Source organism: Melampsora larici-populina (assembly GCF_000204055.1).
Source record: "Melampsora larici-populina 98AG31 unplaced genomic scaffold MELLAscaffold_4, whole genome shotgun sequence".
In the NCBI taxonomy this organism is placed as follows: Eukaryota; Fungi; Basidiomycota; class Pucciniomycetes; order Pucciniales; family Melampsoraceae; genus Melampsora; species Melampsora laricis-populina.
Window position 1 is genome coordinate 72230 of NW_006768768.1, and position 25859 is coordinate 98088.

General features: G+C 42.9%; 4 protein-coding genes across 4 annotated transcripts; 3 read left to right on the plus strand and 1 right to left on the minus strand.

Annotated features, from left to right (window-relative positions):
- Positions 1-913: 913 nt before the first annotated feature.
- MELLADRAFT_92211 (uncharacterized protein) lies at positions 914-6565 on the plus strand (the record flags this gene model as incomplete). Its single annotated transcript, XM_007405404.1, has 20 exons — positions 914-960; positions 1105-1306; positions 1495-1680; positions 1760-1891; positions 1993-2386; positions 2430-2810; positions 2887-2914; positions 3084-3431; positions 3576-3632; positions 3732-3805; positions 3918-4099; positions 4180-4197; positions 4289-5134; positions 5193-5537; positions 5610-5652; positions 5714-5736; positions 5798-5875; positions 5961-6146; positions 6357-6433; positions 6541-6565. The coding sequence occupies 20 exons, from the start codon at positions 914-916 to the stop codon at positions 6563-6565; spliced, it is 3672 nt and encodes a 1223-aa protein (XP_007405466.1).
- A 970-nt stretch (positions 6566-7535) lies between these two features.
- MELLADRAFT_92212 (uncharacterized protein) lies at positions 7536-9293 on the plus strand (the record flags this gene model as incomplete). Its single annotated transcript, XM_007405405.1, has 7 exons — positions 7536-7631; positions 7730-7816; positions 7949-8338; positions 8414-8553; positions 8606-8783; positions 8873-8915; positions 9010-9293. The coding sequence occupies 7 exons, from the start codon at positions 7536-7538 to the stop codon at positions 9291-9293; spliced, it is 1218 nt and encodes a 405-aa protein (XP_007405467.1).
- A 7406-nt stretch (positions 9294-16699) lies between these two features.
- MELLADRAFT_28815 (uncharacterized protein) lies at positions 16700-17173 on the minus strand (the record flags this gene model as incomplete). The annotated part of the gene is made up of 2 exons (XM_007405812.1): positions 16700-16903; positions 16991-17173. Coding segments are annotated over 2 exons (387 nt in total), but the record flags the coding sequence as incomplete, so codon positions are not given.
- Positions 17174-22323: 5150 nt separating this feature from the next.
- MELLADRAFT_92214 (uncharacterized protein) lies at positions 22324-22969 on the plus strand (the record flags this gene model as incomplete). Its single annotated transcript, XM_007405406.1, has 2 exons — positions 22324-22356; positions 22508-22969. The coding sequence occupies 2 exons, from the start codon at positions 22324-22326 to the stop codon at positions 22967-22969; spliced, it is 495 nt and encodes a 164-aa protein (XP_007405468.1).
- Between the last annotated feature and the right edge of the window lie 2890 nt (positions 22970-25859).

Consider the following 25859-nt stretch of genomic DNA (forward strand, 5'->3'; position numbering starts at 1 on the left):
GATTTTGTTTTCCAATTGATGATCATACTAATATTTATACTAAACTTTGAGCTTGTGACGATCAGGTTGCTCATGAGACCTTTCCGTCACCGCGATATGCAACAGAGCAAGCGCCCCAAACGTATCCAAATGAACTTTATGTAGCTCGAATATCCTCATCCATACGCTGAATTTGGGTAAGCGAGAGCTTAAATCCTGAGGATTCATGATGGTTTATGAGCTACATGGGGGCATGAGGGATGGAAGTGATACAAGAGGGAGTGCCATTGTGAGGAGATCCCAACGAGATTTTACTACTTTGCATTGCCATGTACGAAACAATGGCCCACCCAGAAGTTATCAACCGATCCCGGTTTATGGATGTTTCTTCAGTTCCGTTGAGCTTGACTTGATTAAGCTTGGGTTAGTCCTCCAATATCTTCGAAATCCACTGAAGCTTCAAACGCGTCTACAGAACGAATACAATTCTTGAGCTTACCTTAATAATATTTTACAAGTGTTGAATTTGTTTGGTTCGCATTGTATTGGGATCTCCGACTCGGTCTTTCATTGTATCTTCGGCCTTCTGATTATCATCACACTTCTCAAGATTTTCCAAAACAACAACAACAACAACAACACATTCGGTCAAAGGTCTTCTGGGTGGTGTCATTGTTTGGGATTGGGGATACGGAAACTAAAAGCTGACGATCAGAAGAAAATGATTCTCCTCTAGACCATAATACCCTTTTACCATCCATCGATCATTCATTCAGAACCACTTTTACATAAAACTATCATTCTCACTCTCAATTCGAACTTCCGATATTCTCCATAGTATACCACGTCGGGCGGTCATTCAGGGCTATATACTGCCTTCATACTTGAAATACCACATTCTATCACGCGACCGTTGACCTCTCTGGGTCAAATCATGCCTCTCAGCAGCAAACTGAACCTCGAAGTAGGTTGTAAAACCTGGTAAGTTTCCATTTTCTTGCCATCGATCACACCGTTCTTCCTTCTGCGCCCGATCGAACGGATATCCAATTTATCCCAGCAGAAGACGAGCGGAGTGACTTTCCCAATTTCTGATCTTTCTCTGGTTCCCGATCTTGATTTTAGGAGATTCAATCATGAGGACCAATCGACCGCTGGTGGGCCTCCAAAGCGTGGTGGTCAATTTCAATCCCCTAGTCGGCCACGTCCAACAGCGCGTCAATCTCTAAGTCATGATCGACAACCACCACCCGATGCGACTGTTGTCTCAGATCCACGCCCTACATCCGAGCAGAAACGGGCGCCTTCTGAAACCTCGCGTCGAGAGGTGGGTTTATCGAGTTTGATTTTGACCATCAGTCTCACCATCCATCTATTCTATTGCTTTGATTGCTTTGGCTGCTGTCTCTCTTTTGCATACAAACAACATCGTGCATCAAGACCCTCAACAATCTATTTCTTTCCTTCTTTTACTCACCATGCTACACTAGACTGATACACATCTTGTTAACATAGCGCGAAGCGATGGAAGCCGAAAAAGCCAGGATTGAAGAGATGGCCCACCGAGCTGCCGCTGAGCAACAAAGAATCGAGGAGATGGCCCAACGGGCTGCTGCCGAGCAACAACGAATCGAGGAGATGGCACAAGCGGCTTGTCTCGAGAAGAACCGACTCGAGGAGATGCGACAAAGAGCTGCTGAGGTTTGCAATTTGGAACTCTCCATAGCCTGTTTGTACAGTTGAGCTGAAGTGAACCCGGTGATATCCAAACTCTTTCTAGGAAGAGGCCTTTAGGCTAGAACAGCAACAGTTGATCGATGACGAAAAGAAGAGAATGCTTTATGAGGCTGATCAACGTCTCCAACAACTACGTGAACAAGTTGCTGCAGTCGAAGAAAAACACCGCGCTGAGGTGAGCATCAAACCGCCCACAAATTTCTTCCAATTTAACGCGCATGTTCATGTAAGAGCTCACTTATATATCTTCACCGTGGATCCGATGGTGTTCTTCAGCTAGCCCACTGGGAAGAGCGAGAACGACGTGCGACTCTTCTAGAAATCGAAGCCGAGGCGCGTGCCAAGGCCAGGGACGAGGCCGAGGAAGCCAAAGCCCTGGAACGTAACCGAGCCCTCGAACTCGAACGTGTGGCTGGAATAGAGCGCGCTAGGAATGATGCCATAGAACAATATAGGCGGGTTCAAGAAGAAGTTCGCAGGACGCAAGATGAAGCCAGACGAGTACAGGAGGAAGAACTTCGGAAAGAGCTCGATGAAGCTCGTAAGAAGTTTGCGGAGGAAAAAGCAGCTCTCGAAGCAGACCATCAAGCTAAGATGGCTCAGATTAAGGAAATGCAACTCGAAAGCCAAAAGACTGGAGAAGACTTGAAGGAGCAGATGGCAACATTCAGTGAGTGGTGATGAACGCATTCCAACGTATTTCTCTCGTTGAGATGGTTGTTCATGGTTGTTAACGTTTTCTTCTCATCTTGCAAACATCACCTTCATCCTCCTAGCGCGCAATTTGAAACTCCAAGAATTGCAAGTTATGCGTAATATATCCAGCGTGGCCGGCGGAGGCTACCTGTCATCCGATCCAAGTGTCACTAAATCTGCGCCTGCTGCTGCTAATACCATTTCTCTCGATGGACCCATCCCCGACGATCTACCACCGGCCGATCGCGAGAAATGGGTCAGACATAGGCGCGAAAATCTCAAGAGAACCATAATGGAAGGCGTAGGACTAACTCATGGTCAGTCTCACCCTGATGAATGGAGACCCTCTGGAAGGCTACCAGGCCGCGTCATCGGTCTCTCTTCAACATCCCAATGGGGTCAGCCAGTCTTCATTGCTATTTCCCCCCTTGAGCATTTCTTTCAATATTTAAAAAAATCTCTTTGATGAAACAGGTACTCCGGCTCCTCGATATCCCACCAAGTAAGAATGTCTCATGCCTAATGGTCTTCGCGTGCTATTTCACTCTCTCTGTTGAATTTTTCCCGGCTGAACAATTAGTTGCTCATATCATGTATCTGATCACCTTTACACCCCATGTGTACATCTTCTCTTTCACCTTGCACCCATTCCCTTTGTGTGGCATCGGCAGCTCTACAGGGCACAATGCATTACGTACCCCTTTTGTTCCAGGTTCAAGTGTGATGCACCTGGAACCATCACATCGAATGGGTCCTGTTCATCAAACAAGTCAATATCCCAAGCATTCGAGTTCGGGCGGCGCTTCAGCCATGGCTGGCACTCCTTACCTAAACTATGGACCTCCACCTGGATCCTCTATGGGCTGGGGTGCCCCACACGGACGGTCGGCGAGAAGCGCCGCAGGTAATCTAAGACCGTACGGAAACCCGGGAGTCTCAGAACCAAACGGACCAAGGCACTACTCGGCTTCTGGACAAGGACAGCAGCCAGAGGAAGACAATGAGCAATTCTGCGTAGTGTGAGTCTTTTGCATACCGACTAACCACTTGCGCTAAATGTTTTTGGTGCCACTTGTCGAATCATACATCTCTTCACTCTATATTTTCGACCCACTGCGTTCGACTCTTTGATCTTCACGTTCCAAATCTCATCTCCATCCAAGTTTCACTTACCTCTACATCTGCGCGGTGCTCACGGACTCGTTCTCGAGAGCAACACTGTTTGCTGACAATTTTTTACGTTCTCCATCTATGCCGCATATGGATTTTTACACCTTACAATGTTTGCACAAAATTTCAATTCGAAACGATCCTTACAGCACTGTTCAAGTCATACCCGGGTTTGAGTACGAAAGAATATTCGGTGAGGTATTTGGAAGTACCTTGAGGGATAGTAAGCAATGTCCATTACAGATTACAACTCGTGTACTCTAAGTCGCAGCACTCAAGTAAAAACTCGCGTCCGACACACTGATCCTTTTTTCTTGCTCTTGCGTACTTACCAGTTCCCAACATACCACCTGCACATCAGATGACTGTAGAGGCCCAACAGATCCTACGGGAATCTGCGATGATTCAACGTCGCTTAGCCGTCAATGATTTAATCCAACGCGCGAAGGTGATGGGCGCTAATGGTGCGATCGGCTTGGGATTCCATACAAACCCGATATCTCAAACCTGTTGTGAAGTCCGTTCCCTCCTTTTATGCGCTTCACTGATTCTTCCCTGGAACTGACTGTTTGCTGTCTACCACTGGTGATCATATAGGTTGTAGCCACAGCGACGGTAAGTCTTTGGTACCTTCCACTAAATATAAATCGCACTTTATTTCGCACAAAGAGATGTAGTTTTCTGATAACGGACAATATGGTTTTAGGCAGTTAGGCTTGTAGCCTGTGATAAAATGGCTGTGTTGCCTAGCAACGTGGAGCACGCTACCCGGATTGCTCACGAGAACGAACGCTCAGGCTATCAGCCACCTAATGCAGGCATGAATGGGAAACAAAATGATCAGGACGGTCAGAAGAAAAAGAACAAAGGTAAAGGTAAAAATGGTGGAGAGAATCAATCTTCGACTGATCAAGACCAGAGTGAATCGACTCATGACCGAACTCAAAATGAGGGAGGTAAGAATAAAAAAGGCAATAAGCAACAACAGAAGCAATCGAAGAATAATGACAATGCAGATTCTGGTTGGGGGAACACGAACACGAACGCCGACTCGAATGACTGGAATTCTAATGCTTGGGGATGCGGTGATATGGGTGATTCAAATGCTAACGATGATTGTGAGGAGGAAAGCTCGCAACAAGATGCCTGGGGCTCCTCCTGGCAAGATAATCAGGGTAAAGGCGGAGGCCAGAAAGGCGGGGAGAAAAATATGTCGAAGAAAGAAAAGAAAAATCAAGCCCGAGCTTCTCAAAATCAACAGGTTGATGAAGACCGAGGGAGGAATGGCGGGAATGGTGGTGGGGGCGGAACATGGGATGAGCCTGACCAAGGATGGGGTAACAACAATGCTGGAAACTCGAACGGACGCAATAATGGCAAAAATAACAACTCGAACAACTACAACAATGGTAATAACAACAACAGCAACTCATGGAACAACAGCAACAACAGCAACTCAAACGGATACGATAATGGCAACAACAGCAACTGGAACGAACGGAACGATGAAGCATGTAATCAAAGATCTGACATGAAACGCCAACAGAACTCGGTGCGTAAATCCCACAGCCTTCTTCTCGCTACCATATGACTTACGCATTCCTCAACAGTCTGGTGACGGAGATTGGAATGCCGAGTCATCTCAATCGAACAACAATTCACAGCAATGGAATGACAACAGAAACCAGAAGCAAGGCAACAAAAACTATGACTCTTCTTGCAATTCACAGTCGGGTTCGGGTCAGCGCAACAACAATAACAACAAGAATAACAACAACAACAACAATAACAACAACGATGGCCAACAAAGGAATGGAAAATCGAATCAGAACTGGAATGGCAATCAATCCAATTGCAGAAACCAGAACAACGGTAATGGAAATTCCCAGCAAGATGACGGAGACGGTGACGCTTGGGGCACAAACAACTCTTGGGGAGGTAATAACAACCAGAAGGTGAATCATAAGCTGAATCCGCCAGCTGTTCAAAAGGGATCTCCGACTGACCAATTTGTTTTCTGGTATTAGACGAACGGACAAGACAGTTGGCAACAGAATGAATGCGATAATGGTTGGTGGTGAGGTACACATTTTGAATTGGATTGATCAACTGATATATGATGCTGTGATAGAAGATTCCAACGGTAAGAAAAAGGTGAGCAGTACATTTTTCGTTGATGATGAACTTCAAAGCTCAATTCCGATTTGCCAATCAGGATAAGCAGAACCAGGAAGGTAAGAAGGGAAAAGCTGGAAAAGGAGCGCCTAGCCAAGCTGAAATCGCGCGTCGCAAGGTACATGGACTTTAACCTTTATCATGTGTTTTAACTGATCTCACACTGACACGCCTCGTGATTTGCGCGGGTTACGATCATACAGGAGGAAGCTCAACGGAATAAGGCCAACAATGACAAGAACGGTCAGAAGCAGAATAAGAAGGGGAAGCAACCTCCACCGCCTCCAGAGGATGACGATGACGATGATGATGACGCTGATGATGGAATGATGGGGGGTGCTTTTGAGTTCGCCAATTACCAGCCATCTATTCTTTATCCAACTTATGCTGTACGCGATGAGTTTCATGTTTTTTCCTGGCTACTCACGTCTTTGGATATCCTTTCCTCCTGGTTTTTGTTTGTCTGTGCTTTCTTGCCTTTCCTACGTTGGGCTTGTATTCGAATTCCCGAATCTCCTACGCATTTGATTACCTTCCTTCGTCGATCTTGGTCAAACTGTTTTGGATTACGTGAACACCTCAATCGTTGTCCATTTTAGCTTGTTTGGCTAACGGCTCTAGCTGGAATCAAGGCATCGCACTCAATCATACACGCAAAGAACCTGGTTACCCATTTGTAAAAAACCATTTTCCGTATCCCCAATTCCTCATTCCCATCCACCCATCATCCGCCAGGTACTTTACCTCGAGCGTGATGATGACTTTTTTACCACCATGTTTGAGCTATTCGAGAGGCACATGTAGCTAATCAGCCTGGCCGGCATGTTCCTTGTTTTTTTTCTTGCTTGCCTCGGATGATGATCCTGGTATGATGTGATGGTTGGGAAGACTGTTGATCGGATTGGATCATGGCCGAGAACAGGAATTAATTTCAATCGATCAAGTTCTTTACCACGAATTCAAGAAGAAAATTTCGACTCTGATTCATCTGATTCGGAACTATCTCCACCTCAACCGATTTATGATTGGTAATCTTTCAAGGATTTCAACTTCTACAAAGGTTTCGAGTTCAAAGAAGGTAATTTCAATCTGTTCTTGTTTAAAAGGTAATTTCAATTGGGTTTCTTGTTTTTTTTTCGTGTGTTTATTTTTGGTTTGTGCGATCCAAAGTTTTCTCTTGAACCATTGTAGTTTTTTTTACACCTCAAAAGATTGTCAAAACAACATTTATACCATCACTTCTTCACTATCTCTTTAAAAGTCATCTGATATAGAACCAGACTGGATGTTTAGATTATATATATAAATAGAATTATGAATCTCAAGAACTATAGATTTTTTTCTTCTTCCTTGGATGATAGGTTAATCAATGTAGCGTCTCTGCTTAAACTGCTTTACTTGGAGGTTTGATGGGTGTGTACACCCTGAGTTTGGTATCATGATAGTTTGAAGCATTTGTGGGTTTGCGCCAAGCCATCATAAATCCTCTGTTCAAGGAGTAGCGGTAGAAAAGTAAACATGGCGTCTCCAGAACATGATGAGGTATATACAAAGAGAGACCCTTAACCTTTGGACTGTTAACTGCTGAGCCAAAATTGCTCGACGAGGGCGCCAGAGATTTTGAGGTACCCGAGGTGAAGTACTCGAGACGTTGAATATCCGATCGACTCTGTTGAGGGCACGCAGCTCGCGTCAAATTGGTTCAAAACTTAAATTTCACTTTTCAAGATCCTCAACTGTTTACCTTTATACTCTGCTCGACCATTGTTTAACTGCTCATGTCTTTCTTCGGTGCTTCCAATGCTACCACAAGTAACGTCTTTGGTTCAGCATCATCATCAACTACTACCACTCAAGAAGCCAAGGATATCGAGGTAGAACCCAAAACCTGATTTTCTACGGGATTTGAACGAATCTATGCAGCTTTCGAGTGTTGGACTTATGCGTTGGATTGAATCTCGCTGTTATTCAGGTCGAAAATCCACCAACAGATGGAATCTCATCTATAGCTTGGTCACCTCAAGCTGATTTTTTGGCAGCTGGTTCTTGGTCTAACGAGGTCTGTCTATGGTTAATGTTCTTCTTTGCTACTTTCTAAAAAATGGCAAGTGATCGGTTTCTAGTGACTGAAAGAGTGGTTTTTTAATTTTCTTCTTTTGTATAACCCACTTCAATCAAAAAATGACATTAGGTTCGCATTTATGAAGTCAACGCACAAGGTCAATCTGTACCCAAGGCAGCCTATTCTCATGAGCAACCGGTACTAGAAGTCATTTGGTCAGCCGATGGTACTAAAATTATCTCAGGCGGATGCGATCGTGCAGCACGAGCATTTGACGTTTCAACCGGACAATCGAGTCAAGTGGCAGCTCATGAAGCACCAATTCGAAAGTTGGCTTGGTTAGACATCAATGGACAAGGCCTGTTGGCTACTGGTAGCTGGGATAAGACTTTGAAGTATTGGGACTTACGACAACAATCGCCGGCTGTGAGTGTGACCTTACCAGAGCGGATATATACTATGGACACCGTGTTTCCCTTGATGGTGGTTGGTACCGCTGCTCGAAAAATTCACATCTATGTAAGTTGAGAATGATTCTCCTTCAATCAAGCGTGTCCCTTTTGATAACATTCGATTTGATGAAATTCTTCGCAGCATCTCAACAACCCTTCAGTGGAGTACAAATCATTAGACTCACCTCTGAAATGGCAAACACGTTGTATCGCATGTTTTAATGACGCTCAAGGATACGCAGTCGGTAGTATTGAAGGACGAGTCGCAATTCAGTACGCATGGTACTCATTCAATTGCTCGCGAGGATCATACTAATCTAGTCGCTGGCATCAGGCACGTTGAAGATAAACAGACGGCCAATAATTTCTCATTCAAATGTCATAGGAAGGATGCTACCAGTAGCGGCGGTTCTCGACTCACCAGTAATGCGACTGTTCATCAGGTTTGGGCAGTGAATGACATTAAATTTCATAAGCAACATGGCACTTTTGCAACTGCTGGTTCAGATGGGGTTGAGTTCTCTATCTCTTTTGTGATCTTAAACGTTTCTTTGTATGTTTTGTTGATATCAAATCGATGCTCTTTCATCATTTGGTTCAGACTATCAATATGTGGGACAAGGATAGTAAGACACGACTAAAAAGTGAGTGATCTATAGCTTCGGTTTTGGCAACGATGTTTTTCAACGTACCCATCTCACCTTCTGCGGGCTACTTCTCCCCGTTTCACCTTTTCAGCTTTCGAGAATCGAGGAGGCCCGATCACAAGCGTGTCTTTCAACCGCACCGGTACCGTATTTGCTTATAGTATCTCTTATGATTGGTCACAAGGCCATTCGGGTGCACATGCGGTTGGAACAACCGGGACTACAGGCAACACAGGAGCAACAGGTGCGGCGTCAACCGTAGGAGGTAATCCAGTTGGGCAATTAAATAAAATTATGTTACACGCTCTGAAAGATGACGAAATCAAGAAACGGCCAAAGGTCGGGCGGTTTGCTTCTTTTGACATGTTTGATTAATATTATTTTGAGCGTTATTGTATTGACTGACTGTATACTTTCTTTTCCTACTCAAACAGAAATAAATGATTCACCATTAATAAAAAAAATTCTCCCTTTTTGGGGGCTTTCTTAAGATCCAATACCTTTTATCTTTAGGATTCTCACATAAATATGTGTCAATTTTGGAAACGAATTCTTACTGTAATACTTTCTTATGCTTTTTTTTGATACTGTAAATCCAAAATTGAATCATTGAAAAAACATTTTCTTGTAGTTCAACTTTTTTGGTATAAGATTCAGATGCGTGTTGCATGGTGGTCTGTCCTTTCAAGACATTCAGACAGTTCCTGCTACTTGGCTTCAGCTGGCTTGTCAGTTGTGAGTCCTAAACCAGAGTACTGGCTGGCAACATATGATAGTAAAAACATCAAAGTAGCATTTACAAGTCAAGGCTCAGTTTTAAGAGTCAAGAGGATTTGGCACCTGTAACATATGCAAGAATCACATCAAAGACTGTATGTATAGTGCGTGGAGGCAAGACCTTGGCAATTTGGGATCAAGTAAATACAGGTAAATACTCGATAATTTGCCCTTTTGGCCCCGCCAGCTCAAATTTCAGATCTTTCAATCTGGTTGGATTCTAGTTTTATCATTGATATCGTTTGCTACTCATTCAACTCGAGCTTGGTTTACCATCCCAAGTCAATGAGCTCTTGGGTTACAAGTTGTTCTTTTTCTCAACTTCCTATGACCAAAACTCACGGAGATAAAAGACATTTGCCAAAGAAAATTGATTCTTCAGAAAAAAAACAAGAAATGGTTATTTTTCTCCAAAAAGATATGCAGCGATAGCTCTGGATGAGAGCATTCCCAAAGCTGATTTTTTTTGAAAAAGATGATGTCTTGGTATAGATATACTCTTTTGAAAAAAAACAACCAAAAAGATATACATGGAATGCGCTCGATGAGAGCATTCCAAAACTCCGATTGGCTGGTTGATACGATAAGTTTTGAGGTGTAGCGATTGTTTCGGGCCTCGGTTTGGAATTGACAATGATTTGCCTCCACGCACTATACAAGCCTATTTGGAAAGGATATGACACATTTACTGCGCCGGCCCCAACTAATGTGTCGTATCTTTTCTGACTAGACTTGTACACAACTTTGATGTAAATTAGGGCTGTGACCCGGCCCTGGCCCTGGAAGACTGAGTCTGCCCGATGTCTTTCTGAAGGCACACAGTACGTGCCCCGACACACGTGATTGGGGTGATGAAAGCCCTGCAGGCACCACAAGCGGGGCCGGGCCGCTCAAGGCTTGCTGTATCTTTCCTGGGTTGAAAAAATCTTTCTTTCCAAATTTCTTCCTGTAGCTCTGTTTGATTTTGGTGAAGGCTCATATAGCTTCTACAAAGGATCACACACACATTAAATTGCAATAAAATTCACAATAATCACTGTATTGCCCAGTTTTGGCACCTATAATCAGCTCAGGGTGTGCCCTGGTTGGCCCTGTGCACTTTTTGAAGGCCCTCAGGTCCACCCAGGGTCGGGCCAAGCCCCGGGGCCAGCCCTGGAAGTTCAGGGCCAGGTCACAGCCCTAATGTAAACCAAAGCCACCTATATTTCATGGTTGTAACATGTATGTAACTAGTGAAATATACTTATAACCCAATAGTAATTGTGTCACTGTGATTGACCTAACCTTAAAACCACAATTTGTGCACACTTGTAGTCCAAAGATTTTGATAGTTCAGACTATATAAACCCTGAAAATCCAGCCATTTTGAAAATCATCACATTATTCAAACACTACACAGCTTTGCTTTTATTCATCTTTCTAGAACCTCTAAACTTTGCTTATCAAATACCAAACTTTGAAGGCCCAATTCTACAAACCTTGAAACTCAAACCTTGTGCCTTGTTGCTTATTTTGTGTGCTCATTCAACTTTGTGTTATAAAAGACTTCAACACCACCTTATTTGACCTTGAGGGTTGTCTACAACAAGAACATATAAACTGACCTGCCTGCTCAAAATGAGATGAAGAGCATGCAGCACATGTTTAGTTTTAGAAGAACAGAAAGTAATAAGATAATGATTACATCTCTTTGATGACACACATGGGGGCACCAGATGACATGTTAGACTAAAGCTTCTGAGCATGTGTATGATAAGAAGAATTAAGCTGACCTACAGAGGTGCAGTCCAAAACACCACAACAAGACCAATATCAGAAACACATAAATAATTGAGTAGTAGAAAAAATTATAATACCTGTGTGCTCAAAATAAGATGGAGAAGAGCACACATTAGGTGTGGTTTAGTTTTAAAAGAACAGACAGAAATATGATAACTAAGGCACAAACATAAAAAGAATAAGAAGAAATGAACAATGAAGTGTTGATGATTAGAAAAATAACATGTATTCAAAAGCACAACTCAGTAGGAGACAAAATTACTTACTGAATTGTTTTGATAAGTAAAAGAAATCAGAAAGTGGAAGAAAGAGAAAGTAATAAATAAAGGACTCCAGAAACAAAATTTCTCATCCCTTATTCACAATGACATGCCACATGCCACAACACAATTACACCTTCTTCCTAACCACATTCTTAGTCCAGTGATGGACTTTGACTTCTACCAAGATAGCATAGCTGAACAGTCAATCATCAAGTATAAATCATAAAGAATAACTATAAGTGATGCAGACAATGAAGGATATATTCTAAGGAAAAGAGAGAGAGAGACTGACCTTGTACGTGATGAAATCCATGTTGGTGGCTTACCAACAGTGGGTTGGTTGAGTGCAAAATCTGTTCCCCACTGTTGATAGTTTGGGATACTTGTCTTGCTATTCTGCATCAGCTGTGTTACACTTGGCTTTGTCATCTAGATCATGAGGAACCTCAAATGGAGCTGTATCCTCATCATCAGGTGAGTTATGATATTCCTCCTTGGCTTCTTCAATGATTCTTCTGTTCAAAGGAAATTGACATTGACCAGATTCATGTGTCTTGATAGGAGGGGTTCCTATGATGCCAAGCACCACCAAACCAGCATTGACAACCAAGGCCAGTTTGTGACAAAAACAGAAGATGTGCATTTACTGTAGGTGCCACTTTTAGGTTAGAGTGTCCAGCTTGAGGAATTGATGATGCATGTCCTTAGACATTGACTTATTGTTTGAGCATGAATCATTAGTCTGGTGGTGCAGGTGAAATACACAATAGGAAGTATTGATAGAAATAGAATCAAAATAATTAAAAGGAAACAAGGCAACAAAAGCAAAACCATCTTTTAGAAGAAACCAAATTCAACCAACAGATTAACCATTGGTTTTGCTAGCCATGGCCCATGATGTGAGGTGGAAGACCTGATATTTCCAGTTGTCTTCCGCAAACTTCATCAACATGCCAATGAAAGTGTGTTGGTTATCCTTTTTTGTCCAGCCATTGAGAATCACGTTGATTTTTGATTTGATAGCCTATGTGTATGATGAATAAGAAACAGCTTTAAATTGGTTAAGGACCTACCATCTTATATGATTATAAAAGATTCAAATACATTGCTCACTGTCAGTTCAGAGAGGACCAAGCAAAATGTTGATCAGCTGGGCTTTGTAAGCAGCCCACCAACAACCACACAGATTTCCTTTTAAGGTGAGCACCATGCCTCGAAGCAGAGGATCTTCTAATCCAATCCATGGTCGAGCATGGCAAATAAGCCAAGCACAGGCCATCTGGGTTAGTTTCATATTGTTGAAAGGAAGGCTAGTTGTGGCCACAACAAACACATTCAAAGGGCCAGGACCCTCTACACTTCCTTTCAAGTTTTGGCCACTGAGGGTGAAATATCAAGAGTTGGTTCTTTGGCTTCAGTTTGGTTTTGACTGCTGCACCCTATGTCTGACTGACTGTCATGGCTTGATCTGCTGTGGTGAACTTTGAGATTCCCAATCATGGTGGTGTAACTACCCCTGACTGGGTGGTCTTTGTTCCTGTGGCAGAAATGGCATGGATAGGCCATCACATCTTTGGATTGATTCCATGAAATAGACAAATGAGACCACACAAATGAGCAGGAAAAATATAAAATTGGAACAGCAGAAAAAGATAAAAAGGAAGTTGAAGCATAAATTGATGATGCACCCAGAGCATTGCCTTTGTATATTGGTGCATCACAATAGGCTCTGAGCTTGGCAAGATTGCTTTGGGGGTTTTTGACCTTGCACCTATTGTCTTGAATAATGGTATCCTTGTCATCCAAATTGGCTTGCAAAAGCCCTTGGGTGACACTCTTTGAGACACTGGCAAACTGAGAAGATATCAGTAAATGGACAAAGAGACAACTAAAAAGCATTAACCCTACATTATTTGTCTTTGAACTATCCACTTGTATTTTTGATTGCTTTCCTTTACTCTCTGCCTGTTTTGACTTTGAAGGGCCTTCAGCAAAAGAGTCTCCAACCTTGATCTGACCTTTGTCACTATGCTTTTGTTTTCTAGTTCTAAGTACAGAATTGTCATGGAAAGTATCTGGTAAAGTATGAGTCTTCTTCTTGCTTTGCTGGACCAAGGCCTTACTGTCTATAGAGACATGTTGACAGGCAGCAGGGTACAGTACTATCCTTCAAGGGTTGTTTGTCTGCTTGCAACACCATACTGGGCATTCTGAAGTCACAGATGAGATGCTGATGATGGATTGGATTGCTGGGTAAGTGATTGGGAGATAGAACAGGATAGTTGGTTAACAAGATTGAGATGAGAAGTCAAAAAGTTGGGAAGATGGTTGATTAAAAGTTAGGAAGATGGTTGGTTTAACAAAGAGGAGATGAAAAATTTAGGAACAAAAAGAACTTGAGTCAGCATGTGATAAAAATGAAATCATTGGGAACAAGAGGAAGATTGATGGACTTACCAGAGTATCAGTAAATTGGTCAGTGCTTGAGTCCTTTGCCTGCGGCTTGTTAAGGGTGCCTGAGGTGGTATGGCAACCATATTGGATAGTAGGTGGTGATCAATTGGCTGTGTTGGGTTATCAAGATGGCAAATGTAAGCTGAAAGGAGAACATACTTCCTAAAGGGGCCATCCCTGTTTGATTGGGAGATTTAGCCCTGTAACCACTGCTAATGTTGCCATCCCAGGTGTTATACCAGCTCTAACACACCGGTCCTTGAAAATTTGTCTTCCCCAGGGCTTGGTTGTGTTACTGGTATGAGAGCTACAATAGAAATAACTGCAACGATTGCAGTGTGGCTGCTCTAACTTAACTGTCCCACAGTCAGACACTTCTTCCTTGCGAGCTCAGGTGTCTGGTGAGGGACTTAGGACTAATTGGGCTTCCCTGGTGGTTGAGCAGGACTGCTTGAATTTGAGTTTGGCGTGGAGACTTTTTCACCACCTCAAAAAGTCCCACTTCCACTCAATCAACCCCTGTTTGATTTTTAACTGGAGATACTTCAAGAAATTCCCAACACAACTTTCTATTCAGAATTCCTTTAACTTTTTCTGAGCATCCACAAAAAAGAACAGATGTCTTTGGAATTTGAAATTTTGTTGGTGGCAGTGACCGTATTTTCAAAACAAAATTTATAATCAAACACAATCCTCTTTCAACGCAAGAGGACTGCCATTTGATCCAGCAGCTGTGGTCAAAGATGAAAGATGTACATTTCATTTTCCAAAAGATTTTGATCTCCTCAGAAAATCTGTAGCATCCAAACTACAAAAGATAGGCAGCTGTAAAGCTGAACGGGGGTTTTGGGTTCCTGCTCGACCACCAAAGTATGCGATTAGTCGCAAGTCCCTAACCAGGGCACCAAGCTCGCAAGGTTAAGAGAGCCCTGCGGTAGATTTGGCGAGCTTGCGAGGTTTTGAGAGCCCTGCAGTAGATTTGGACTTGTGTTAAGTTAGGTGGCTGCTCAAAGTACCCACACCACACCACTCAGCAACAGCTCTGACCAGCGTGACTTACCCCATGTTGATCCAATCCCAATCCCAAGATCAAACACAAAAACCTAAAGTCAACTAATAATTCCTAATTGCAATCATATTTAAATAACTAACTAAATACAAAAAAAGATTAAACTTTTATAACTAAAAGAATCAAAATTTGAAAAGATTTGATCAAAAAATGGGAATGTGTCTGATAAGATGAAATGCGAAAACAATGTGATGATGATAAGGTGATCAGCAATCCCAAAATAAAAACAAAAAAAGAAACTACAATTTTGAAAAGAAATGAATTACAAATCAATCAAATGAATTTCAAATTAGAGTCCATAATTATACGAATAACAAGAATGCAAACCCCTTAAACCAAAAAAAGACAATATAATATTTTTTTTCTAATGGAAAACACAAAAAAATCGAAAAATTGATTGATTACATTACTTTGAACACCTTTTTTTCTATACATCTTATCATTCACAAAACATCTCCCAAAAAATCCTCTCAAATAGAAAAAAACCGAAATGGTTTGTAGATATGCTAAATCATATTAAGCAGTTGATAGAGAAGCAAATGCATGCATATCGAATTCCTCTGTATGTATAAAAACATACAATTATCAGTTATTGTTCTTCGGTTTCTGTCGAATCAATTTCAGCCACTTACGTCCAACCCCACAGTCTTCTGCTCCTGGACCAAAGATGAGCTGAAATCAAAAGTGAGAGTAAAATGCGTGACACATACAGTTAGACCAAAAAATGCACATTCCAAAGATCGAGAATGCGAAAAGCTTACCTCCCATACATCAGCTCCAGAAACGTTCAAAGGTCCTAATGGATCAAGCTCACCTGATCCAGGTCGTTTCATCTGATTCATCCTCTCAAGATCCCACATCTCTTTAAGCGCAGCACAAAGTGACTTTAATCCTAATAAGAAACCACAATCAGGTTGATTTGGATGAGTAGGTGGAAAAGTAGCTCTAGGTCGATCTGGATCATCAGGTTTGGCCGGTTCATCAGGTAAAAGGAAATCATCACCCGTTGTACAGTGAGCAAAATCGATCAATCGAATATTCACTTCACCAGCTTGATGGCCGGTGTGGTAAGCAGTAGTAGGACCTGAGTTTGAGCTTAAGTCATGATGCTTGCTTGGAGAGTGACTGTCTGAAAGTTCAAGAGTCTCAGGAGATTCTTGTAAGGGGACCACAGAGGCAGCAGTTGCACTCATTGAGGCCTCGGATGATCGGCTATCATTTGAAAAATAATTGGGAAGACTTTGGGATGCGAGAGGTAGAGGATGAACTGGTTCAGCCGCGTTGTGCGGCAGCTCGCAAGTGGTGAGCGTCTTGAGATGGTTCTTCGATCGCAGGTCGGGCATCGATGGAGTCGAAGTGTTGGACCGACGATTAAGAGCTACCATTTCGTATTGCCTTTGCGCAGCATAATCACCGTCATAGATGAACAAGAGACTTGCTGCATAGAATCTATATCGATCGAGTTTACTAATAATCGATGCTAGTTTGTAAAGCTTGTGTAACATATCCGGTATGTGATAATACAGAAACCGTTCACCGTCATGGAAGAAATCGGTAAGTGTAGATGTAAAATCTTCTGTAGAAACCTTTCTACCAAAATATTTATCTTGGAACGTATAACAATTTTGGGAAGCTTTGAAGACCTACAGATGTACGATATCATATCATATCAAAAACATGAAACTATGGTAATGAAGAAAGAATGGGAAAATGGATGAGTCAAAATCTACCTGCATGCCACAGATCCTGACACCCAAATTACCGCTCGTGGTTTGTTTACATTTTGTAGTCTGGCTGATCTTCTTCGCAGGTGACGCATCTATACCATACTGTCGGGTTCCCATTTTTAGGTCGAGCACGCACGGCGATTGAAGTTGACCGGTCAAATCTTCCATGAGCAAAAACTGTTTTTGACGTATTGGCGAGCGTTGGTCTGCGATCGACTTGGATGCAAGTTGGGGACGTGGACTGAGGGAGACATGAGGACTAAAGTGGAGATCATCCAACCGTTCATTAGGCGAGGCAGAGTCTAATATGGATTTCGATTCGACTTGAGGGATGGAGGCCATATGAGTATGTAAATTCGACTCGAGCTTGGGTACATTCAGAGAAGAAACGCATAAATTACGAGACCGAGCGTGGATATTGGGCGGAGAAGCTGAGCGTTCATGTCTTCGTGCATTGACGTGACTGTCACTGAGGTTCCTCCGTATCTCAGGCCAATTGTTATCGATTGTTAAGTTTTTGTTATCAGGTACCCAGTCGTCCGAACGGTGATCAGCCAGACTACTATGATCTCCCAAGCTGTCGGGTGTGGTAGCTATACCTGAAGCGGAGACCATACCGGAATCGAGACTATTTTCGGCACGCGACGTGCGACGACCATTGCGCCAGGTGGGCTTTTTCGCTCGCTCATACTGGTAAAGTTTGGGGCTGCTGAAGACCTCCCGAAGGACTTGTTCACATAGTTTACGGTTTACCTGGGTAGAGCCACGACCGTGAATAGCCGATGTGGATGAGGAGGGCGGAGGAGCACTGTGCGAACATTTCGACTCGACTGGAATGCAGCTACTGGCGACCATCTCGTTGAATAAGCCACCTGCCCGTGGAGATCCCACAGGGGTACTGTGGGGCGTAGAGGGCTGCAAGTTCGTTTGCAACGCAGATATCGGAAGCAAATCGGTACCCACGGCAGAAAGGGACGCTTGAGGTGATTGATGCAATAACGTATCATGATGGCTGGTTTGCAGGGACTCGGTTTCAGCTGCATGTTGATGACTGCGCAAGAGAGACCGCAAATTATTCGCGTTCAATTTGGGCATCTGGCGCCACAGGGATGAGTCTGGTAAGATGTGTCTATTTTGACTAAGAGTAACCTCTGGAATCTCATCTTCATCTGTACTGGCCTCACGGGTCCTGCCGGATTTACGTCGAAATACCCGCCGGCGAGGTTGTCTGGGACGGTTTGCATCGGTAGACGTCGAGCGACGTCCTAGTGCGTCAGCGGAACGAGATAGATTGGTTCGGCGATAAGTGACATTCAGAACACCCAGATATTGTGGGACAAACGCAAGCAATTCTGGATGGTCACGTTCAACGGCTTCGTAGAAGGTATTTTCACGACTGACTAGGGGCTAACGGCAAATTGGATAATGTCAGTGGACTGAAAAGGATTCCGAGGAAAGGAAAGAGAGATACCTTGCATACGGCTCTGCGCGAGAATCTAAAGATTGAATGATGTCCTCCCACTTGATTATCGAAAGGCTCGAGTGGCACAGTTAGAGGAATACAATCATCGGAAGACTCCGCATCGTCATCAGCTTGAAGGTGATCATCGTCCTCACAAGATGAACTTGTGGAACATATTGTTCGAAAGGAAGCAAATCCCTTCGAGGGTAACCCAATGGCAAAGCCCGGTGGAGCAGATGCAGAGGGGCTGGATTCATCAGAGCTTAACGTGCGATCAAGAACGACGCGTGTGGTGCAATCGGCTTTAGAGTCATCTTCGCAGGCAACGGGCAGAAGTGCACTGGAACGGGAAGGGGATCGGTTACATGTTGTGTAAGAGGAATCCTCTCGAAGCTGTCTGCTGCCACAATCAGAAGACTCGTATTCGGTCTGGTAATTGTGCCGAGGGAGAAGAGCGTGAATAGGTCAGAAGGGTCGAAAGAGTTTTATCAAAATGATTTGACAAGGATGCTCACTGTGATCGTTGACTCAACCTCGGTGGCGTGATGCCAGGTGCGAGTCTGTTCGCTTGGCAAGCTTAGCAGATGGGAATCTGGAGCTGCATTCAAGTCAGCATGTTGGTTGAAGTTGTTCGAAATGTGACAATTTGGAAGCGAGCCACCAGGCTTGTTAGATTGACTGGTGGGAGGCACTAAAGATTCGACGTTACTAGAAAGTGACAAAGGACGTTTGCATCGAGGCTGGGAGGTCGATTGAAAACCATCACGGGCAGTTTCAGAAAGTATCTCCGAGATGCCAGTCACGTACAAGTTGGAAGATAGTGGTGATGCAGACGAAGGACCATCAAAGCTGATGTTGGAAGGAGAGTCAGAGGTAGAGGTGGGCTGATGGGTGCGTTGAATGCTATTAGAACGAGAAAGAGTATGAGGAAGAGGTGTAGAAAAAGAATCGTCCCGTGCGTGGGGAAGACCGATGAGAGCGATCGGATGAGGCTGAGCGGGGATCGAGATTGAGGAGGATAGGTCAGGTGGAGAACAGAGGCGAGAGATTCGGGCGGTAGAGGGAAGAAGACAAGAATCCCGCTCACGAGGAGAAGGCTCGTCATTAGTGGTGAGAGACTGATACAATTTGAGTCTTTGAGGAGAAGTTGATGATTGGCACTGGCGATCAAGATCGGGTTTAGACAATGAAGGATTGAGGTTTGGATGTTGATGTTGATTGAGATGTAAAGGAAGTAAGCTCTTGGAGTTGGGCTTGTTGTGAAGAGATGATAGATTGGATAGACCAAATTGAGAAGGTGATGATGACCGTGCGATGTGATGATTGTTGTTGTTTGATGAGATTGAAGATGGAGAGGTCAAGAGAGTAGCGTTTGCAGTAGTTGTAGTTATGGCTGAATTGTTATTACTTCGAGTAGCTTCTTTGAAAAGTTGAAGACTGACCGAGGCCTTTCGACTGGCATGAGTAGTAGTAGCAGTAGTGATTGTGTTGTTGATAGGTGATACGGCATTCGAGGTTCCGAGGGTTTGGGTAGCGGGTTCAGAAAGCTTCTCGTCATGAGGACTAAGTGAGAGATGGTCATAGGGTGAGTGAAGTAAGATGTTATTGTTTGAAGAAGCTTGATTAGTTGAATCGAGGTTATCGGTTTGATTAAGTTGATTTGAATGTGACATTGATTAGCTGATTAACTTAAACTCAATCTTCTCCTTGAACTTGATGGTTTCCTGATGAAGGCTTTGATGATGGTCTTGATTTCGATTGGGTGATGATTGATGAGACTTGATGGTGGTGAAGTGAGAATGAGACGCTGTCTGACTCTCAGTCATGGATTGAATGTTTTAAATTCTTGAAAACCGTCTTATGTAATCATTTCAACCAACTTCAAAATATTTTGATTTGATCGATTTAAATTTAGAAATCCCTTACTTCTCACCACCGAAGCTCGAGCACAGCCAAGAACGAGCCAGCCCCGGGTCCGGCCCTGATCCCAAATTTTCGACTTTGATTCTTTTTAACATACATACTAGAGAATCAGGCTGGGGGCGCATCTGAAAAAACACGCCTGAAGGCGCGCCCAAAAGTTTGAAAAAGTAGGTAGGCGCGCCCAGACCTACTATAGGGGGGTTGGCCGGTCACTTGGTTCAGGTTGTGGTTAGTTTCACAAGAGCTCTCACTATTTTTTATTAAAAATGCCCAAGGTCAAGCCCAAATCCCAAGACAACACCCGGTCAAAGCATAACGAAAAAGCAACTGAATGGATTCCACCGTCAAAATCCTGCAGCACCCGCTGGATTGGCTTTCTCATGGACAAAGAGCGTGACCACTCAGCTGGCAGACGCCTGGCGAAATGCACGTATTGCAACGATGTCTTGGATGGTAAACCACAGTTCCTCAAGAAGCACATGGTCAATGAATGTCAATCAATACCTGGGGACAAGAAATCCGAGTACATCAACGCCGTAACTCCACAAGAATCTGACGAATCCGAAATAGAATCCACCTCCAATACAAAACTTGCTCCATTGGTACCAAAATTTGTCCATAATTACACTCAATCGACATTCAATCACTTTGTTGAGAGGAAACAAGATAAGATGGATGAGATCTACAAAGATCTCTGCCTGGCTCTGATTATTGGTTGTGTTCCATTTGCTCTACTTGAAAACGAGTATTTTGTTTGATTCCAAAAACGATTATCTGTTTCTCCGATTAAACCAACCTCACGTTATGTTATGATGAATCGAATCTTACCTACTGTCCACGCCGAGTGTGTTCGTGATATGCGAAAAGACCTGGCATCTCAATCTGGTCTGACCATCTCATTGGACGGATGGTCGGATATCTGCCATAACAGTGTCTATGCTGTTTTAGCTCTGCGAGGAACCCATGTAAAACACTTCATCGACACCCTCAACCTTCACAAAGTCCGACACACATCTGACAACATCCTTTCGAGTTTGAATGCAACACTTGAATTATCAGAAATCAAATGGGAGCAGATTGCAGCCATTGTAACTGACAATCCAACACCAATGATCAAGCTTCAAGTAAGTCTTGACTATTTTGTGATGTCATTTTTCTTCTTTGTTCTGACTCGATTCTTGTACACAGAGAATTATCAAGGAAGCACACCCTCATGTCTTTGGCATTCCGTGCTCTTTACATTTCTTCAACCTTATTGCCAAGGACTTTATTGAGCATAAGGATATGAAAGCGGTTGTAGAAAATAACAAAGACATAGTCAGGCACTTCACAGTCTCTCATCACTGGACCGAGCACCTCGAAAGCTGGAGAAAGAAGGAAGGAGTCACACATAACATTCAGAGCTCTTGCAATAGCCGCTGGTATACTTTCACCAAGGTATGCATCTCGGTTGATGCTCACGAAAACGGGTTTCTCAAATGTGTAGAGATGGCAGAGAACCCATTACTCGACACTCCATCAATACCAAAAAAGATATCTCAGCTTGTGCGAACTCGAGATCATTTCACTGCAAATAAAGCCCTTGTTTTGTTTCTCAAGCCAGTTGTTGACTCGCTCGGTCGTTTGGAATCAGCTACAACAACTGTTGGCGATATCTGGAAGGAGATATGTACATTGTACACTGTTATCAAAGACATCAATCTCTCCACCTGGCCTGGTTATGGTTCCTACAAATCCTTCTGTCTCAATGTCTTGAATACACGATCCCGACAATACGACGAGCCAATATTTATTGTAGGGTTTTTCCTCACCCCAAGCTGTCGTCAGGTCGCTGTGTCTAGAACTTATCCAATCAATACAGTTTAAAAAATGATCGTCAAGATCGCTTACTTCTGGGGTTACTCAGAAGCCGATTCGATTTTGATTGCCGAGCAGGCGCGACTTTATCTGAATGGCCAAGGACATTTTGGGACCTCGAAACAATGTATGTATATCTTATTTTACCTTACTTTTGGTCAAACAGTCTATTCATCATCATCATCTCGCCAGATTCTTTGGCCCTAGATTATTGGCGTGATGTCCCTCTTACATTACAAACTCAACTCTTGAAACAATTTGCAATCAAATCACTCGAGATCATCGCACACGCTGCTGGTATTGAGAGTTTATACTCTGCCATTTCAGCTACCAAGACCAAGGCCCGAGCCTCGATTACTCTAACCAAGCTTAAGATGATCAGTCAAGTGCAGCTTGCTGAACAAAATGGAACAAGGCTATCACGAAACAGCCAATCAACTTCAAAGAATGAAGTCGAGGTGATCGAAATCGAAAATGCTGAAAATCAACTCATTGAAGGTTTCTCGGGTCCAGACGAGTTGCAGGAATTCAAAGATGGTTTGGCTCGTCGCTCGGAGGATGATTTGGCCATTGATCCTCATCTAGAAGACGAAGAATTTCCTAATGACCTCATAAACTCCATGTTCGATTTAAAGATGTTCCAACCTTCACACTTTCAACAAGTAATGTCTAATGGTGCTAGTGCACCAGCGGTTGGTGCACCTGGAGCTTGGAACCCCGATAATATAAGCTTTGATTAGGCTTCATCTTCAAGCTCACATCTATGTAGTTGACTTATAAAAATACCAGCCTTTACAAAAAGTTGTAGAATCTCAAAAAGAAATAAAATCAAAGTTTTCTTTGCTAAAAAAACGCGCCCAACGCGCCCAGTGGCGCCTGGGCGCGGTCCCGGTCGGAAAAAAGGCGTGTTGGCGCGCCCGTTGAAAAAGGGACGCGCCCCCAGCCTGACTAGAGAACATGCGGGCATGGCCGCAACAACAGCTCAATCATAAAACAGTCAAGTTCCCACTGTTACAGCAATTTTAGTAATGTTGGCACAGGATTCACTGCGTGCCACAGTTCCTCATGTCATAGAATTCAAAAATAGGCTCTTTGTGATCTTCTCAGCTCAAAATCATTGTGGACACCACTTGATACATACTTGGTAATTACTAATCACATATTTGTTGAACAAAAAATATTGAGTACAACCATTGATAATTTTTGATGCAAGCCTCATATATACTCAGACCTTTCACAAACTGCTTTTGTTAACAAGGTGTATTAAGAATCCTTGTGACTACAGCTATTCAAGAAAATTGTGTCGTGTTGGTACAATTTTTTTGCCTTTCTGCCCCAGTGGTGCAAATACAGCCAATGTGCAGCGCAGCAAAGCTGTGACAGACTGTTGATTAGGTCAAGACAGAACCCCAAGATCTCCTGAGGGGAGGTCTTGGGCCACACCCTCCCTTTGATTCTGTGCTCACCACGTCAAGAATTTTCACACCCAATCCACATGTTGTTTTGAACTACAGCCATTTCACAAAAGAGTGACACCTTTTTTTTGGAGAAAGTTGTCTCTGTAGTAGGTAAAATCAGAGAAAAAACTTGATTACAGGTTTAGTTTTTTCTGTATTCTTCCAATTAGCAGAGAAACAAAACCAAGTCACAGACTAAACCCGGGTTTTGCATGTTGACAAGATTTCCAAAAAATTGTTCTTTGTTGAAATAGCTGTACTTCATTCAGGAATACTCTTGATCAATGATCAAGATTTTTTTCATCACAAACTCACTAATTACCCTACTTTTCCAATCCACCTCATTGTAAGGGTTACATGTTGGATAGTCAGTATGAGTTTAGACAGGAGCAATCATCATTAGTCAGGCGCACCTAGCTCCACAAAGAACTCTTTCTTCACCAAATACCTTCAGCTGGAGCTAGGTGAGAACACAATTTCTCTTTATCACACCTCTCTCTTCTCTATCTCACAATACTTGTGATACATGATACTGATTCACCAAATACCTTTGGCTAGAGCTAGTGGTTTAAGGAATACACACTACAAAAAAAAAAAAGTTTTCTAACTGGATTAGGTAAATTTATTTAAGCAAAAAAGTTGACCCAGATTAGGCAAATGTGCTAAGTAGCCAATGTCTACTTCACACTATGTAATATATCAAGGCATTACCTGTTGATGAGATGAATTAAATGTGATCTGACATGTTTTCCAGAGCACTAAATTACACCTGACTTGGTGGATCTGTTCTATTTGTAATTTTGAGAAGTTTCAATCATTATTGATGGAGCAGGATTGTTTGCTGATTTTGGTTTTCATACCAGTTCCACCAGAGCAGTATTGGAATTTGACACAAGCCCGTGAGATGTGGAATTAATAGATCAACTCCAAATATATCTCACTGAACAAAACAACTCATTTACATACAAATTTTACCATTACCGGTTTACATTCAGCTTTATTTGACTGAGATTGTGACAGCTGACAAACTGTTGTTTTCCAAAATATCGACTTTAATTTATCTCCGATTGTTATGGACAGACTTGGGGGTTTTCGGCGACGAGGGTCAAGGGAGTTCTGGTGAGGATTTGTATCTATTACCAGTCTTCCTATGTGGATTGTCGGATGAGGGAAAATCTGTACAGGCAATGTATCTACAACTATAAGATGGTTCTCGAGCTTGTGACATGTAATGTGAATATGTCACTCAAGTGAAATAGAACCAGTTCATAACATTATCCCCCCTTTAATGCCCAAGCTTCCTCTTGCAAGCTCTGCATTCTTTCCACGGGCTGCGTTAAAAAACCCAGTGGGAAAAAGCATAGCCCTCTCACTTCTTCCGCCTTCTCCTTTTGTACTTATTTGTTGCGTCGGGATATTTTAAATTAAACTCATTAACTAAATCTTGACTATTCTTGAGGTTGATTTCGGGTTCCCATGAATTGTTTTCCTTGCCAAATCCTTTCCAACTCACAAAGTATTCCTTCTTGTTGTACCTTCTTCTACAATCTAGTATCTCGTTGACTTCCCATTCTTCTTCATCCTGTATTATGATTGGTTCGACTGGGGGTTGTTTTCGTTGATGTATTGTATCCGGGTTATGTTTCCTGAGTACAGAGACATGAAATACAGGATGGACGCTTTTCATGGAAAGAGGGAGATTCAATTTATAAGTAGAATTTGATATCTTTTGGATAATGAAGAAAGGACCTAGCCATCTATTTTCTAATTTTGGGCTTGGCCTAGTTGTCGAAATGTTTCGTCCGTTCAACCAGACTTGGTCTCCTACTTCCCATCTTGGTGTTTGTTGTACTCTTTTGTCAAATTGTTCTTTCATCTTCTCTTGAGTTAATTCTAAACATTGATTTAATTCAGATTGCACTTCGGCGAGTGTTTGCATCCTCTTCTCTACTGCTGGCACACACTGTTCAGCTGATGGTACTTTGTTGAATGATGGGTTAAATCCATAGTTAGCTTTAAACGGTGAAATGCCCGTGGATTCATGGTCTTTGTTGTTATACGAGCACTCAGCTGTGGGCAGTAGACTTTCCCAATCGTCTTGTCGATATTTAACGAAATGTCGTAAATATTGTTCGATTACTTTATTGACGATCTCGCTTTGACCGTCTGTACG